Source organism: Garra rufa, chromosome 22 (assembly GCF_049309525.1).
Source record: "Garra rufa chromosome 22, GarRuf1.0, whole genome shotgun sequence".
Taxonomy (NCBI): domain Eukaryota; kingdom Metazoa; phylum Chordata; class Actinopteri; order Cypriniformes; family Cyprinidae; genus Garra; species Garra rufa.
The window spans coordinates 35,750,387-35,767,784 of record NC_133382.1 but is presented as its reverse complement, the minus strand read 5'-3'; the positions used below and the strand labels follow the sequence as shown (position 1 = coordinate 35,767,784).

General features: G+C 34.0%; 1 protein-coding gene across 1 annotated transcript; it reads right to left on the bottom strand.

Annotated features, from left to right (window-relative positions):
- Window positions 1–2,399: 2,399 nt before the first annotated feature.
- LOC141298022 (transcription elongation regulator 1-like protein) lies at window positions 2,400–16,452 on the bottom strand. The gene is made up of 7 exons (XM_073828525.1): window positions 16,368–16,452; window positions 12,595–12,746; window positions 9,030–9,105; window positions 6,327–6,432; window positions 6,095–6,184; window positions 5,610–5,728; window positions 2,400–3,748 (listed from the first exon to the last, which is right to left on the bottom strand). The coding sequence occupies exons 1-7, from the start codon at window positions 16,433–16,435 to the stop codon at window positions 3,592–3,594; spliced, it is 768 nt and encodes a 255-aa protein (XP_073684626.1). The 5' UTR covers window positions 16,436–16,452; the 3' UTR covers window positions 2,400–3,591.
- Between the last annotated feature and the right edge of the window lie 946 nt (window positions 16,453–17,398).

Genomic DNA, 17,398 nt, shown 5'->3' with positions numbered 1-17,398 from the left:
GTGCTTTAAGTACAATTCTTTCATACTGACCACTGGATGTTCAACATGGCATCTCATGGCAAAGAACTCTCTGAGGGTTTGAGAATTAGAATTGTTACTCTCTACAAAGATGGCCAAGGCTATTAGGGGTTCAGTAACACCCTGAAACCGAGTTACACTACAGTGGTCAGGGTCATACAGAGGTTTTCCAAGATAGGTTCAGGAACAGTCCTTGCAAGGATCGATCAACGAAGTTGAGCACTCGTTCTGTGCATCAGGTGCAGAACCTGGCTTCAAAAAACAGGTGCATGTGTATTGCCAGCATTGCTTTAAAGGTTGCAGAAGTAGAAGGTCAGCTTGTCAGTGCTCAGACCATAAGCCGCACACTGCAACAAGTTGGTTTGCATAGGCGTCGTCCCAGAAGGAAGCCTCACCTAAAGCTGGCTCACAAGAAAGCCTGCAAACAGTTTGCTGAAGACAACCTGTCCAAGAGCATGAATTACTGGAACCATGTCCTGTGGTCTGATGAGACTATAAGATAAACTTGTTTGGCTCAGATGTTGTCCAGCATGTGTGGTGATGCCCTGGTGAGGAGTACCAAGAAAATTGTGTCTTGCCTACAGTCAAGCATAGTGGTGGTAGCATCATGATCTGGGGCTGCAAGAGTGCTGCTGGTACTGGGGAGCTGCAGTTCATTGAGGGAAACATGGATTTCATTACGTACTGTACATTCTGAAGCAGAACATGATGCCTTCCCTCAAGAAACCAACATGATAATGATCCCAAACACACCACCAAGATGACAGCTGCCTTGCTGAGGAAGCTGAAGGTGAAGGTGATGGGGTGGCCAAGTATGTTTCCAGACCTGAACCCTATTAAGCACCTGTGGGACATCCTCAAGCGTAAGGTGGAGAAGCACCATGTGTCTAACATCCAGCAGCTCCATGAGGAGTGGAAGAGGATCCCAGCAACAACCTGTGCAGCTCTGGTCAACTCCATGCCCAAGATGATTAAGACAGTGCCAGATAACAATGGTGCTAACGCAATATATTGACACTTTGGACAAGTTCACTTAGGGTGTACTCACTTTTGTTGCCAGCTATTTTGACAATAATGGCTTTATGTTGAGTAATTTTCAAGGGTCAATAAATCTATACTACTATACAAGCTGCACATTGACTACTCTAAAATATATCCAAGTTTCATTTCTATAGTATTGTTCCTTGAGAAGATATACTAAAATGGTTGCTGAAATGTGAGAGGTGTACTCACTTTTGTGACATACTGTAATTTGTGTTAATGTGACAAATGTGTGCACTATAACATGAAAATGTATCTGTAAATGTTCTTCTGGCTTGTCAAAATTAATGAAGGAACTGGATAAGAAATAAGTTATTCTTCAGGAAGATTGTGTGATAATATGCTGGAGGTCATATTTATTACATGTATATTCAGAAATTTGTTTATTTCTAAATCACTTTTTTCACAATATATGACTTTTATTTGAATATCAACAAACTTGTTTACAGATTGAAAGCTGTTGACTGAGATATTAGTTAAAATAAGTTAAAAACGACCAAAAAATATTTTAAAGTTAAATAAAAAAATATTGTCAAAATGATAAAATACATACTTGTTACATGGTAACAAAAGCAAGACTCAACAACAAGATGGCCTGGGGTTAGAGTTGGAGAGTTTTGTAAAGGTCACTTTCTTTTTTGGGTTGATGCTCTGCTGTCACCACTTCTTACATCCAAATTCAATCATGTGTTTTTGTCCATTTGAAATATCTTGGATGTTTTGAACATGCTGTTCATTGTTATAACCAGTGCTATCTCTCTTGCTAATATAAATGGGTCACACTTTATATTAGGTGGCCTTAACTATTATATATTTACATCAAAAAATATGTACAATGTACTTAATGTGGTCATATTGCATTGCAAAACACTTTTGCTTCTATTAAGGTGGGATATGAGTAAGGTTAGGGACAGGTTTGTTGGTTTGGGTAGGTTTAGGGGTGGGTTAGGGTGTAAGGGATGGGTCAACAGTGGTAATTACGGAAATTAATTACAAATGTAATTACATATAGGTTTTTAAAAAAATATAAGTACAATGTAAAAAAAACATGTATGTACACAATAAATACATTGTACCAAATTATTAATTTAAATGCAAATACATAGTAGTTTAGGCCACCTAATGTAAAGTGGGACCTAGAAATGATTACTGAGAAACTTTTGAAACTGAGAAAGGCTTTGCAATGTTTGTAGATGCATCTTCTAAATATTGAAAACTATAACCAGGTTCTTGCATGGTATGACATTGTATGTAATGGAAGCCCGATTTCACCACCGATTAATTTTTTTTTTAAATACATAAATAAAAAAATAAAAAAGGGAGACCTTTTATCTCACAATTCAGACTTTATTCAGAAATGCAAAATATAATCTCAAAATTGCAAGTTGTAAACTCAGATTTATTTATTTGTTTGTTTAAAAGTCCAAGTTTGCATCTTGCAATTTCTAAGTTTACATCTCAAAATAGTTTTTTTTAACCTGCTGCGGTTAAAATCTCACACTTTTGACCTTTTTTTAATATCTCACAATTCAGACTTGAACTTAGAATTGGATAAAAAGTAATGGATGAAAAGGTCATCTCTTATTTTGCAAGTAAAATATGTTCAATGGTTTTATATTCAAGATCAATTCAGTGAAATAACTGGAAACCTTTGAGAAAAACTGTGGGTTTTGGTGTGTATAAAAGCTGACAGAAAAAAAATGTAAAACTGCATTTCAATCAAAATAAATTAAATAAAATAATTTATTTAATCGTACTTACATGTAGCTACATGAAATGAATGCAGCCACACACATCTAAACAGTCCTTTCAATAAAATTTCTCATTTACTGTAAACAGAATCCACTTGGTCTGACTTAAAGAAATAGTTCACCCAAAAATGAAAATTTGCTGAAAATTGACTCACTCTCAGGTCTCAGGTCAGCAGATTTTTATTTTGGGTGAACTATTCCTTTAAGCATTACAACACTTCACAGAGCGGTACATGAATTTTCAGTAAAAAGCATCACTTTTTTTTAAGATATCATGACAAATGTAATTACAACAAATCATTAGACAACATCTGAAAAATTCTATCGATACACAACACCACTTACCGACTCTCACAGATGCTGTGGAGAATCTGCGTCTTACTCTGACAAAACGGTTTCACTTCTACGGTCACTTTTAGCACGGCGCCAGGCAAGTCAACACCTATTTACAATGATTAAAAAAAATCATTTTCCGCCTGTGTGCACAGGTCAATGGCTTTAGATACTTCCATCCAGTCAAACTCTGTATTCAGGAACCTCGTTATACTCAAACAGAGACTAAGAGCTTCAATATGAAACAGATTCAGATATACAGAGTTCATTCCCAAAACCGCTGCTCAGACTCAAACCGCTGCTGGTTCTATATTGGTTCCTTTTGTTTGAAAGTCAGTCACTGCCCCAGACGTATGGGCAGATGGTATCACCGTATACGCTGTGATAAACAGTCACAGGAAATCAGTTCACAGTACTGTGGAGAGTTCACGGCCTTGTCTGCAAACACTCATCTCATCTTCCTCAGTCGAATTCTGTTCTCTTTGTCCCGCTTCTTTAACGTGCTGATGAACTGGGTGAAAAACAGCTCCTGGTCTTTCCTTTTCTGAACTTGTTTGAATCGCGGATCTTTTCCGTACTTTTCTGAAAACTCTTTAAACGTTGACCTGCAAAAGAGAACATCAGAATGAGATCCTTGACAGTCATCAGATGTTTTTACGTCATCAGTGTGATGGTCCTCTATTGTTCAGCTGTAAGAGGTCTGATTGCGGTTGTTTTTATGGCTAGACTTTGAAAGCCTTCTCAATGGAGGAGATCCTGCAGATCTTCTGTCTGAAGTGCAGGTTAAAACACACAAACCTGCCCAGAGCACTAAAGCAGTAAAGCACAATATCACAAAAAACATCCTTCATTTTGATGCATTTGTTATCTTCAGAAATGTTAAGTAAAATCGTTTTCTAGTTTAATATTACTTTAAAATATTCACTCCCTGATCTCAAGAGGTGCACTAGTGAGGCAGTTTTGATTTATAGGCTTTTTAATGCTTGATCTTATTTTATATATGCATCTGCTTACATACTATGTATGGAAGCCCGTTTCTGCCACTGAATAAAAAATAAAAAAAGGGTAATTGCAACTTTGTATCTCACAATTCTGACAATTTTTTTTTCACAATTTTGAGACTATTTTTCTCAGAACTGTGAGATATAAACACAACTGTGAGTCATAAAGTCAAAATTGCGAGATATAAAGTCCTGTTATGAAGATTAAAAAAAATGTGAGTTTACACTCTTAAAAATAAAGGTGCTTTAAAAGGTTCTTCACAGCGATGCCATAGAAGAACCATTCAGTCAAAGGTTCTTTAAAGAACCATCTCTTTCTTACCTTTTTATAATCTGAAGAACCTTATTTCACCACAAAGAACCTTTTGTAAAACAGAAAGGTTGTTCAGATGTTAAAGGTTCTTTATGGAACCATTTAGACAAAAGGGGTTCTTCTATGGCATCATGAAGCACCTTTATTTTTAAGAGTGTTTATCTCACAATTCTGACTTAACTCGCAATTGCGAGTTTATATCACACAATTCTGACTTCGTTTCTCAGAATTGCATGTTTATATCTGGGAATTCTGTCTTTATAACTCACAATTGCGAGTTTATATCACACAATTCTGACTTCATTTCTCAGAATTGCAAGATTTTATCTCAGAATTCTGACTTCATTTCTCAGAATTGCAAGATTTTATCTCAGAATTCTGACCTTATAACTCACAATTGGGAGTTTATATCATGCAGTTCTGACTTTTTCTCAGAATTGCAAGTTTATATTTTGAAATTGTGACTTTATATCTCACAATTCTGGAAAAAAAGTCAGAATTGCGAGTTTGTGTCACGCAATTCTGAGAAAAAAAGTCTGAATTGTGAGATACGTCACAATAACCTTTTTATTTTTTGTTCAGTTGCGGAAATGGGCTTCCATACATGTGCAATCCCTTGTTTGATTCAGACATTCAGTACTCTTTTCAGAAGATGTGTAATACCATATAACAGTGAAAACATGGAAAGCCAGGAAATTCCATCAATGTGGGGAAATAGTCTATCTATATCTATATCATATTTCCTTCTACTCAGTAATTATTTAAGATGATCTCTTCTTAAAAATCTGTTGTTTCGCATCAAGGACAAGAGCTGTGAATGTGTTAATAATAGTGCATTGATTCACATCTCTTCAGTTCCGTTCGCTATAAATTACTCAGGTAAGGAGTGAAAATAAAATAAGTTCTCTGTTCAACCTGCGAAGAGGAAACTTCAAGCTGAGTGTTAATCCCTGTGGCATGTTTGAAATCACTTCTGTGTGAGACCTTTAACAAGAAACAAGGTTATCGTCAAATACACAAACCCAAAGAAAGCAGGACCCAAACTGCAAAGACCATCAGTTATTAACACCTTTGCTGAATAAATAATCCGCTCTGGAGACGGATTTTATTAATGCATCAGCAAAAGCAGTCACACTTATTCCATAAGCTCACCTGGATGTGATTTTTGATTCCTCCAGCAGTTTTCTGTACTCTTCTTTCGCTTGCTGGAGCTTGCACTTTTTCTCTTTGTGCTCCTCGTTCATTCTTGCTTTGACAAACTGATCATATATCTAAGGGCCAAAAGAAGTGTGAGCTAGCAGAAATGTTTTATACTATTGTATACATATCATACCCTCTCTCTCTCTTTATATATATATATATATATATATATATATATATATATATAATAAAATAAATGTAATATTTAAGAAATAAAAAATATATAGTTAATATACAAATCATTTTCAATGTATAAATCATCCTCAATGATGTGATACACAATACATTAGCTTGATGCAAGGCATTTGGTTTTACTACCATCTACTAGTACTTTTAAAACCACAGTAGGTCTGTGGAAATGTACAGAGGTAATGAAGTTTGAAGTTTTATTAATGTCTGAGGTTGATTGAGGCTGATGTAAAACCTTTGTGTCATACCTGCTTTCGTTCCTCTGGACTCAGCAGCAGGTACCGTGGATCAAATACAATTTTGTGCAGTTCTTTCTCCCAGGTGGAAAATGCAGACACCTGTTCAAGACACACAGGATGAATGATGCTCATCCAGAGCGAATGAATGCCAATTGTGACCCTGGGCCACAAAAGCAGTCATAGAAGTCCATTTGATTGAAATTGAATAAATAAGGTTTCCATTGATGTATGAATTTCTCACCCCTCTTTCCAAAAGCATGTCTCTGAAGTGGCCAATCCGGAGCTCCAGCGGTAAACCCATCTGAGATGATCCATTTTTTCCTTCACACTCGTCAGGATGGTCCAGTCTTTAAAGAAATGGAAACAAAATACAACAACTCTCTTTATTTCTGTTACTATTTTGTCCAAAAGAGTAAAACAAATAGCTGAAGAAACAATTTTCACTCAGAAAAAAATGACAGCTTCACAGTAAAAGCTATAGTTCACCCAAAACTGGGTTTGTCATTAATTCTCCCTTATCAGTGGACTTTTTAAATATTTGTGCAGGGTCAGAAAGCTCTTGGATTTCATCAAAAATATCTTAATTTGCATTCCGTAGATGAACAAAGGTTGCTGCTGATTGGCTACAAGTGTGTTTTGGTGCTCAGTCAGATCCACTTTCAACAGCGTTTTTTCAACAGAAATTGCTTACTGCATGTTTGATTTCACAAACAATTACAAAAGAATGGCAAGTAACAAGTATTGTAGTGTAACTATTGAAAAAACCTTTTCATCATTTATTTACATTTGAACAAACAGTGGCATGTCCAAAATTATTCATACCTTTCTCATTAATCAATCATTGGCTATTACAGCAATCAGACACTTTCTATAATTGCTGACCAGCTTTTTGCATGTCTCCACTGATATTTTTGCCCATTCATCTTTAGCGGTGAGCTCCAACTCTTTCTGGTTGGAGGGTCTCCTTGCCATCACCCTGATCCTTAGCTCCTTCTAGGGCTGGGCGATATAGAGCAAAAAATATATCTCGATATATTTTGCTATATCTCGATATACAATATATATCTCGATATCTTTACAGGATAAATAACCCCCCAAAAACTACTGCAAAAACAAATATTCCAAATTTCAAAGTCTTTTTCTATTGAAACTTAGAGGTAGGCAGGTTAGAACAAAGTGCTTCTGCGAATTTTCTTTTAAAAATCCCTGTATACATATTAGAGCTGCACGATTCTGAATAAAATGAGAATCACGATTTTTGGCTTAGAATAAAGATCACGATTCTGGAGAACTTTATTTGAAAGATTTACCCCTGAACATTAGGTTATCAAACAGCAGTAACATAGCAGTAAAATAAGACATAATAAACTTGGCTTTAAATTTAAAGAAATTTAATTTAATTTAAAAATAATGTAATGAAAAAAAAACACCATTAAACATAAAAAAAACAAACATACAAAGTTATTATGTCCGCGAAAAGCGATATAAAGATTCTTAGCTAAAAACACTTGTCTTTCAACATTTTATGGCTATCACCGTCCACTCTGTGGGATGCCCAAGTTTACTTCACCATTTTACAAATAAATCCTAATCTAATCATGACAAACCATATAACGTTGGAAAGGTCTAAGGCTCCTAAATAGATATTTGACATTTTGTTGTGTTACAAATTGTAGAGTGCACCTTAAAAATCTACTTCATAACAGGAGTTCTGACCTTTTTCACAGACATCCTTGTTGCCTTTTTCCCTATTACACTTTAGAAATAATAAGAAATGATATATCAGATGAAAACTTAAAATTTCAAAATTCATCATTTGAAAGCCATTTTAAAATCAGACATTGCATTAACATGGACAATGTACATCAAAATCATATTACAAAATGTTTTTGCCCATGAATTATAAAGATTTATACTAGACATACTAGACAAGTGTGAAAATAATGTGGATAAAATTTGTACTCTGAACCCCAAGTGGATTTACATAAACCGCGAAATTCAAAAAGCGTTAGGTTGTGCCCCACTCTCCCTTATGACTAATTTTGGACTTGCCACTATTTGTTCAAATGTAAATAAAAGCTGAGAAATATATTTTTTCCACAATGATGCCTTTTGCACATCTTATTATCTTTTGGGAGAACCCTGTGTCATTTCCGGTCAAAACAACTTGCTGGTTGAATAAAAGTAACTTTAAGTCAGAATTTGCAAGAGGTATGGGGCTTGACTGTACACTTGGCCGATTAATACAACTATTTACCAAAGACTTGTCAATGGATGACTTTCATAAATATCTTTCAAGTAAATACTGTGTAAATTAAAAATTCATGTCATTTCAGCAATTCTGACTGTGCCTCTTTTGCTATCATTAATTTTTATCATACACCGCAAAGTTTGGACACACTTTGTTTCTCTTGATCTTCAAAACTTTTTGATCTAAAGGCTTATGAATAAATGTTTGAAGTTTTAAAGACAAACATAAATGCTGACTATGTATGATGTTTTTCTTATTTTAAAACTAAATTTTTTATTACTTTTTTCTTTGGACATTAAAAACCCATATCATCCAACCAGTATTAACCACAAAGAATAAACCCCAAAACAAATTCAAACTGTCATACAGTACAACATAAACAAAATCTCTCCATTTTTTTTTTTTTTTTTTTTTTTTTTTTTTAAATGTAAAGTGTTTTCTTCTCTCTACGCAGACATTTGGGCATACTTCATCCACCCAACTGTTCAATTTAAATCATCTCCAAGAGAGACAGATTGAGAAATTCACATCAAGCTGTGAGTGCAGATGTTGCCCACCAAAAGCCGGATACTTCCTGTTGAGCTGTGATTATTAAGGTGAGTGACATACAACAAATCTGATACAAGATCCTCCTCATCAATTAAAGTAGACTCAGTTCCGCTGTCATATTTTACATGGCTCAACCTTCCTTACTTGTAGCGCTTGGTCTTTGAACTACGTTCCTCTTCGTCATCATCGTCATCATCAGCATCAGCATTTGAGCCATCATCTGTTATTGGAACAAAACATGCTGTAGATCAGTATATACACAGCCGCTCAAAAGTTTGGGATCAGTAAGGTTTTCAATGTTTTTTTTTAAAGAATGCTCATCAAGGCTGCATTTACAAGATCAAAAATACAGTAAATGCAATATTGTGAAATAATGTTAGTTTTAAATAATGGTGTTCTATATTAATATATTTAAAAAATAATTTATTCCTGTGATACAAAGCATTTTTATAAGCTATTACCCCAGTTTTCAGTGTCACATGATTTTTCAAAAATCTTTCCAATATGCTGATTAATTATTAATATCACTGTTGGAAAAATTATTCTTATTTTTTTTTTGGACCTGTGATTTTTATTTTTTCAGGATTCTTGATGAAAGAATGTTAAAAAGCAGCATTTATTTAAAATATAAATATTTTCTAACAATAAAAGTATTTGCTTTCACTTTTTATCAATCCTTGGTGAATAAAAGTATTATTAAAAAAAAAGAAGAAAGAATACAAATTTACTGACCTCAAACGATTAGATGGTAGTTTATATTGTTACAAAAGATTTCTATTTCATTTGAACTTTTTATCTGTTAAAGATCACAGGTTCCAACAAAATATTAAGGAGCACAACTGTTTTTAACATTGATAATAAATCAGCATATTAGAATAATGAGAGTAATGCATATGAGAGTAATGATGCTCAGCTTTGTTTCACAGGAATAAATTAAATTTTAAAATATATTCACATAGAAAACAGTTATTTTACATTGAAATAATATTTCACAATATTACATTTTTTTTCTGTATTTTTAATCAAATAAATGCAAAGAAACGTCTTTAAAAACCATTAAAAACTTTGTGATCCCTTTTGAGCAGCAGTGTATATCCTACACTGTAGTTGACTTTAAACAGATTATCAAAAGAAACAAGTGATACATTAGTTACAAATTTGTGAAGTTTTATTTACGCTGATAACTCCAACTGTTCTGTATTGATATACCTGGCTCATGCCAGGTTATTAATCCGAAACGTACAATAAAAACGAATTTACTCGAACGGATATATTTAAATTGTAGACGCTGAATAGATTAAGGTCATCAATGGATAATCTCTATGAAACGGCAATAAAACTAAATCAATAAAGATGAAAAGCCTTCTGGGAAATCAAGTCAAGCGTATAATAACTTCCAGACAAGATCCAGACTAATTCAATATTTGCAGAGCCGCTTCATTGGATTACTGCTTTTAGTTAATCCACGGGAACACCAGTTCTGCAGTTGGCGGGTGTATTAAACTTTTGCTTGAGCATCATTATCGCACTGTGAGGATTAAACTTTCAGTCAAGTTCGTTCCCTTACAGACTGTGCTCCTATATTTCATATCATAACGTCGTGAGTTACTCTTCACTGATTCAGCAACTTAATCTGAACATAAATGCGTTTTAGCTTGAGGCTACAGTAGGGCTTGCCAACATGATCTCATTAGTGTTTGAAGGTATGCTACTGTTAAAAAAGTTTAGTGTCAGAAAGATTTTTTTTTTTTTTTTTTTTTTTAAAGAAAGAAATGTAGTTTTATTCTGCAAGGAAGCATAAAATTGATCGAAAGTGACAGTACAGACATTTATAAAGTTACAAAAGATTTCTGTTCACAAAAATGCTTTTTTAATAATTCTGAAAATAATTATAAATAAAAATATAAAGCAGGTTAAGTTTTTAACATTAATAATTAATAATTATTCTTGAACAGCAAATCTCCATATTAAAATGAATTCTGGATCATATGACACTGAAGACTGCTGAAAATTAAGCTTTACTATAACAGTAATAAATTACATTTTTGTTCCTGTTTATATTTACACTTGCATATATTTTATATTTACAAATAAAATAGTTTTTTTTTAAACTGTAAAAATATTTTATAATATTACTTTTTTACTGTATTTTTGATCAAATAAATTAAGCCTTGGTGAGCTTTAAAAACTTATTTCAATAAATAAATACAAACATGTACAAGCCTATATTTACATTTTCATACATTTGGATACACACCATAAACAAACATAAACATGCTGAAAGCATTTGAAATGTAAACTCTCGTAGCAGGTTTATGAAATATGCAGTTAAATCACAGGTTGATTTGTTTAACCCTCTGGGCCTCCTCATTTAGGGGTCACACTTGGCTCCCTCGCGGTCAAAAGTGACCGAAGTAACTTTTTTTTTTTCTTCAGGAAAATCAATTAAATACATTTTTGTTCAATAATATTTTGTGATTATTATTTAGAATTTTGAGCATTTTTTATGAATCTATGCTATATTTATACACTTTTAATGAACATTTTTTTCCCACTAGAATTATATTTTATATTATATATTTTTTAATTTAATTATGTATTTATTATTTTTCAATAAATACAACATTTCACATTAAAATAGAGTAAAAGCATTTAAAATCCATTTTTTTAAGTGAAAATTGCACCATCTAGTGGCATAAAAAAATAAAAACTTGTGTAATGTCATGTAACCTCCTGTATCTCCCTATATACATGTATACAGGGGCTTTGGGATTCCTAGTGTTTTTTTTTTTTTTTTTTTTTTTACTGTTTCTTCATTTTAATAGGCTTTGCATTTAGAAATATATTCAGACATTCTAAAAGATTACTTTTGGCAAGGTTTAGATATTTTTTGATTGGATAAATATCAGGTTTTGCATTTTTCTGCTTATTTCTGTGTGTCTGTGTGTGTGTGCGCGCGTGTGTGCGTGCGTGTGTGTGTCAGTTCTGTACTTTTGTTATTTTATTTTGAGTGTCAGTCCTTGCTTGCTGAACACTTCTTTTCAGCACAGTGGCTGATTTGTAGCTTGTACTACCAAAATATTCTCTGAATTATCGCATTTTTTCGTATTTCCCATTCATTTCCTATGTCGGTCATTTTTGACCACGAAGGAGCCAAGTGTGACTAATTTTTTTTTTGACCCTTTAACATATCCGAATCATGTCACTGATTTTTTTGTGTACTCACATAGCTAATGCAACAAAAGTCACCAAGTGTCATCTCATTCTGATGAAGCTACGATTTTTGAAAATTCAAAACATAAAATTTTTCGGTCAAAAATGACCGAAGAGGCCCAGAGGGTTAAATGAGATTTGATTTAGAAATGAGATAAAATGTGATGTGCATCACACATGTTAACACATTTAGTGAATGTTCCATAACAGTTTTTGTCTGTGTGATTTCTCAAATACGATGATGTTTCAATTATATTTCATACTTTTGATGTTAATTAAATTCAGTTCTATAAAGACTTTGTTTGTGCCATCTGGATTTCATTTATAAGTAAATTTGCCATTAAATGGGTCAGAAAACACATTGCCTGCATACTAATTTGCACACTATTCATCCTAAATGGCATCTAAAATTGTCCCGAATCATTGTATGTTTAAAAGAGTGTGTTAAATATGCCTGAACGGTCTTATTTTTCTGGACAAAATCACTGAGTCTCACCTGAAGAGTCTTTCTTGCGTTTATGTGGCGGGTCCTCGATGATTCGATTGAGGTCTCCACGGTCTTTCAGATCCACTGGTTTCTCCCATACTGACAAATGCATGGTGGGATTGAAGAAAAACACCCTGTCATCGCCTGTCCACACCACACACCTAGAGAAAAGAGAAAGACACTATCATGCCTTTATAAATGCAGGAATGCAATCCAACAGACTGTGTGTGGTATTCTCACAGCGTGACTAAGAAATCCTGATGATAAAAAACAATCCCAGCTGGGTCACAAATGACAGCTGAGAACGACTAAGACCAGATGGGCTGAATTTGACCGTTTTTTTTTTTTTATCCGTAAGATTTTAAAATAGATAAGTCCACAATATTTCCAGCATCAAGTATCTACAAGCCTATTATGCATTTAAGTTTTGTCATAAATCTAAGAGCAGACAATCTTTCATGTGTTCCGCACTAGATATTCCTACCTTACAGTGATAATTTTAAGACCCATTTCAGGCTTCATTCAGGGCATGTCGGATAAAGTATTCATGGATTCTGCAGTAGTCTGTGAGGTAATTTGATACAACCTCATGCCAACCATGACAAACCAATCCTGACATTTCATTTTGCAACCCCATCGCATCAGGGAGATCGGCAGTGCCTTCCTGTAGCATAAAACTGACCCAATGATATTAAAAATCTTTGAAACAGAGCATCCGTTCTGCTCGTATGCGGTTATTCATAGTGCAAACATATGGTTGGCACACTAGACACATGCTTCATTTGTCTTTCCATTAATATTGCAGGGATTCTTGTCTTTTACAATCATTTCCATGCAACCTTCATATAAAACAATAACCACTAAATTAATTTTAGAAGCAAGAGCTCTACCCAAAGGACCGTTTTATTGCTTAGAGGTTCTTTTTTGGCTTAGTGTATCTTAGTATTTTTTTTCCATGCTAAAATACTTTTTTCTGCCTTTCTATCTTGGGTTACTATGCTGAACAACTAAAAGCTATTCTTACATCAGCTGCCCCCCAAAAACCCAAAAAACAGTGACTATGTGCCAACATCCACCTTTAAATTTATCTTAAAGTTTATCCTACAACAAAACAAAAAATAGAGACAAATGATACAAATGACAGATAAAAAAAAAAAAAAAAGTACAAAGACATCCCATTGCCCTATGTTTACAGGCAGTGTACCATAAAATAATTAATATAAAAAACTTAATATTTGTTTGCAATTTTTATTGATTTGCAAACAAATGACTTATGAAACAGTATTTGTAAGTCAAAAACACACAGCACAACCAGTCCAATTCACAAGCAATTGTCTCTATGAACTTGTAATTTTAAGTGAATCAAAAACATACAGCGCAACCAGTAAAGTCTGATTTGCAAACAATTGACTCTTTGAAACCTTTACTTTTTAAGTGAATCAAAAACATACAGAACAACTAGCTTATTTCTGACTCTTCTGAACTCAAACTTTTATAAATGAACCTATATTTTTAAGAGAATCAAAAACACAGCACAACCAGCATAGTCTGATTCACAAGCATTTGACTTTTATGAACCCATACTTTTAAGTGAATCAGAAACATTCAGCACAACCAATATAGTCCGATTCACAAGCAACTGACTCTTATGAACCCATACTTTTAAGTGAATCAAATACAGCACAACCAGCATAGTCAAATTTGCAAGCAAAGTACTTTCATGAACTCATACTTCTTAAATGAATCAAAAGTATGCAGCACAACAAAAAATTTACTCTTACAAACCCGTACTTTTAAGTGAATCAAAAACATACAGCACAATTGGCTAGTCCAATTCACAAGCAAATGACTCTTATGAACGCTTATTTTTAAGTGAAGCAAAAACATGCAGAACAACAGCATTGTCCGATTCACAAGCAAATGACTCTTATGAACCCGTATTTTTAAGTGAATCAAAACCATATAGCAAACCAGTCTAGTTTGAATCGCAAGTAAATGACTCTTATGAACCACACTTTTAAGTGAATCAAACACATACTGCAAACCAGTCTAGCTCAAATCTAGCTCAAATCGCACGCAAATGACTTATGAACTATACTTCAATCAAAAACATACAGCACAACCAATGTAATCTGATTCACAAGCAGTTGCCTCTTATCAACCCACACTTCTAAATGAATCAAAAACATACAGCACAACCAGTATAGTCCGAATCACAAGCAATTGACTCTTATGAACCTGTACTTTTAGTTGAATCAAAAATATACAGTACAGTAGTCCGATTCACAAGCAGTTCAATCGTATAAACCCATACGTTTAAGGGAATTAACAGAACCAGCATAGTCCAATTCACAAGCAAATGACTTTTATGAACTTTTTAAATGAATCAAAACTATACAGCACAACTGGTGTAGTTCTATTCGCAAGCAATTGACACTTTTGATTCACTTAAAAATGAACCCGCATTTTGTTTGACTCTTATGAACATCTACTTTAAAGTGAATCAAGCAGCACAAACAGCATAATCTAATTCTTAAGCAAATGACTCTTATGATCTCATACTTTTTTAAATTAATCAAAAACATACAGCATAACCAGTGTAGTACAAACAATAGACTCTTTTCAACTGGTTCTTAATACTGAATCAAAGACACACATCTGTGTAACCAGTGTAGTTTGATTTGTGACTCTATAAACCAGTATTTTTTAGGGAATAAATCATATACCAAAACCAGTGCAGTACGATTTACAATCAAAATCATACAGCTCCACCAGCATCTCGTTCATTAACAAATGGCTCTTATTTACTTTTCAAATAGCTAATTAAAATTTTTCAAATTGATATTTTTGTAATATACCAAGGTTCCTTGTGTAATTTATAGGATTAGCTATGCACATTTATAAATGAACTGTCAGAATTATATCAAATCTGAATGTTTGAACCAAATTATGTGTCCTAATGTAGTTTGGGACATTTATTCGAGGTTTCTTCTCGTCCTGAACTATAGATAAAAGAAGCAATAATCTCAGCTTGCTCTTTATTCAATCTCTTTTGACACATTATGACACTAAAGAGATCTCATTTGATCTTTCATTTTGTTTTACACTCTAAAATGGCTTTGTATTTAACACCGGAATCTAACCAGCATCCATATCTGGATAATCACACAGCAGCTCCAATTCTGGTGTCATCAACCACATGTTAACTGCATTTAACAGTGAAGCCAGTTTGTGTGAGTCAACAAAAGCTGAACGCGATAAGCCATGACGCCTGCTGGGCTTCAGAGATGTATGTGTGTGTTTGTGTTTGCAGTGAAGGAAAGCCCACACTGCTTTGGCAGGGAAAAATTGAAGTCTTGCATAACACGTCGTCCTAATGCAGGTTTTTGATTGGATGTCAGTGCATCTGTTTAGCGCTGGAGGTTTGCCATGTGCACTGCTGTATTTTATTCAAGCATGTATTACTGTCATCAAACTGTTATAAAGCGGCATGCATCATTTAAATGGTGCTAACGCCGCTGACATTTATGACAGAATGAGAGGAGATAACACAAACGTCTTTATGTCACTATATAAGAACAAACTGGCTATTAAAGCATTCCAAACCAGCGCACTTACAACAGTGGCATTTGAAAGTGTAGGTTGACACAGACAATTGAATGAGAACACAATCGATTGGTCATTATCTTGCATGCAGAGAGTCATTTATTAGCAATAAAGAGATGCATCAGATAGATAGTGAACCGTACAATCATATTTGCGAAGACAAAACGAGTAGTTACCATGGTGATCCAGGTATAGGCGTGGATGCAACTGGCCTTTTGTCTTTGAGTGCGCTGGCCTCGTCCATACTGACTTTAAAAGGCTCATCCTGGACACAAACACACACACAGAAAGGATATGTCAACTTGACATGAGGGCATATAATGTTTTCTGAGTGGTCTTGTGAGTGTTCATTCAGGATTCAGGCCAGATTCATGACCGGTACAACAGTCAGAGAGCATCAAAGAGCATTGACAATTTATTTTACTGCACAATGTGAGCTTGAGAGTAAAACGGAATGTTTTAAGGAAAAACAAAACAAAAAAATGTATTCAGTCATTCATTTAGGTGTGTGTGCTGTTAGTTAAAAAGGACGTTTTTTTATTGTGACTGATGAATCACGACCAAAAAAGTTAATTAGTTTAAGAAGAAAAAAAGAGAGTAAGTTTTATAACTATTAGAAAATTACTTAAATTGAAATAAATTAAAGTTAAATAATATATAAAAATGACAAAACAACAAAATTACCTGATATATAAAATTTCCTAATACATGAAATCATAAACTAAAATTAAACTACAAACCAAAAAATCTTAAAAAATAAAAATGTTAATAAAAAATATATACAAATTATGTAAATAATGCAAAAATAATACTGAGACGTGTGTATATATTTATGCATTTCAACATTAAAGGTTGTATCAGCGATTTCTAGCCTAAAACATAAAGTGTCAATTTCAGCTGATCTTTCTTCACGATCCGCTCGCTGCCTGCCCCATAAATTGTCTGTGAAAAAAACGGTGTTCCAACCAATCAGCGTCAGGGGTTTGGTGTTGTGGACTTTCCTACTGGTGCAGGGATGTGAGGGAGGCAGAGCGAAAGTCCACAACACCAAACCCCTGACGCTGATTGGTTGGAACACTGTTTGTTTATCTGTGGAAAGGTTGGTAGTGCCGATTGTTTTTTTGGCATATCTCGGACTCTAGGCTGACCAGAGAGACGCGGTTTTTTCACAGACAATTTATGGGGCAGGCAGCGAACGGATCGTGAA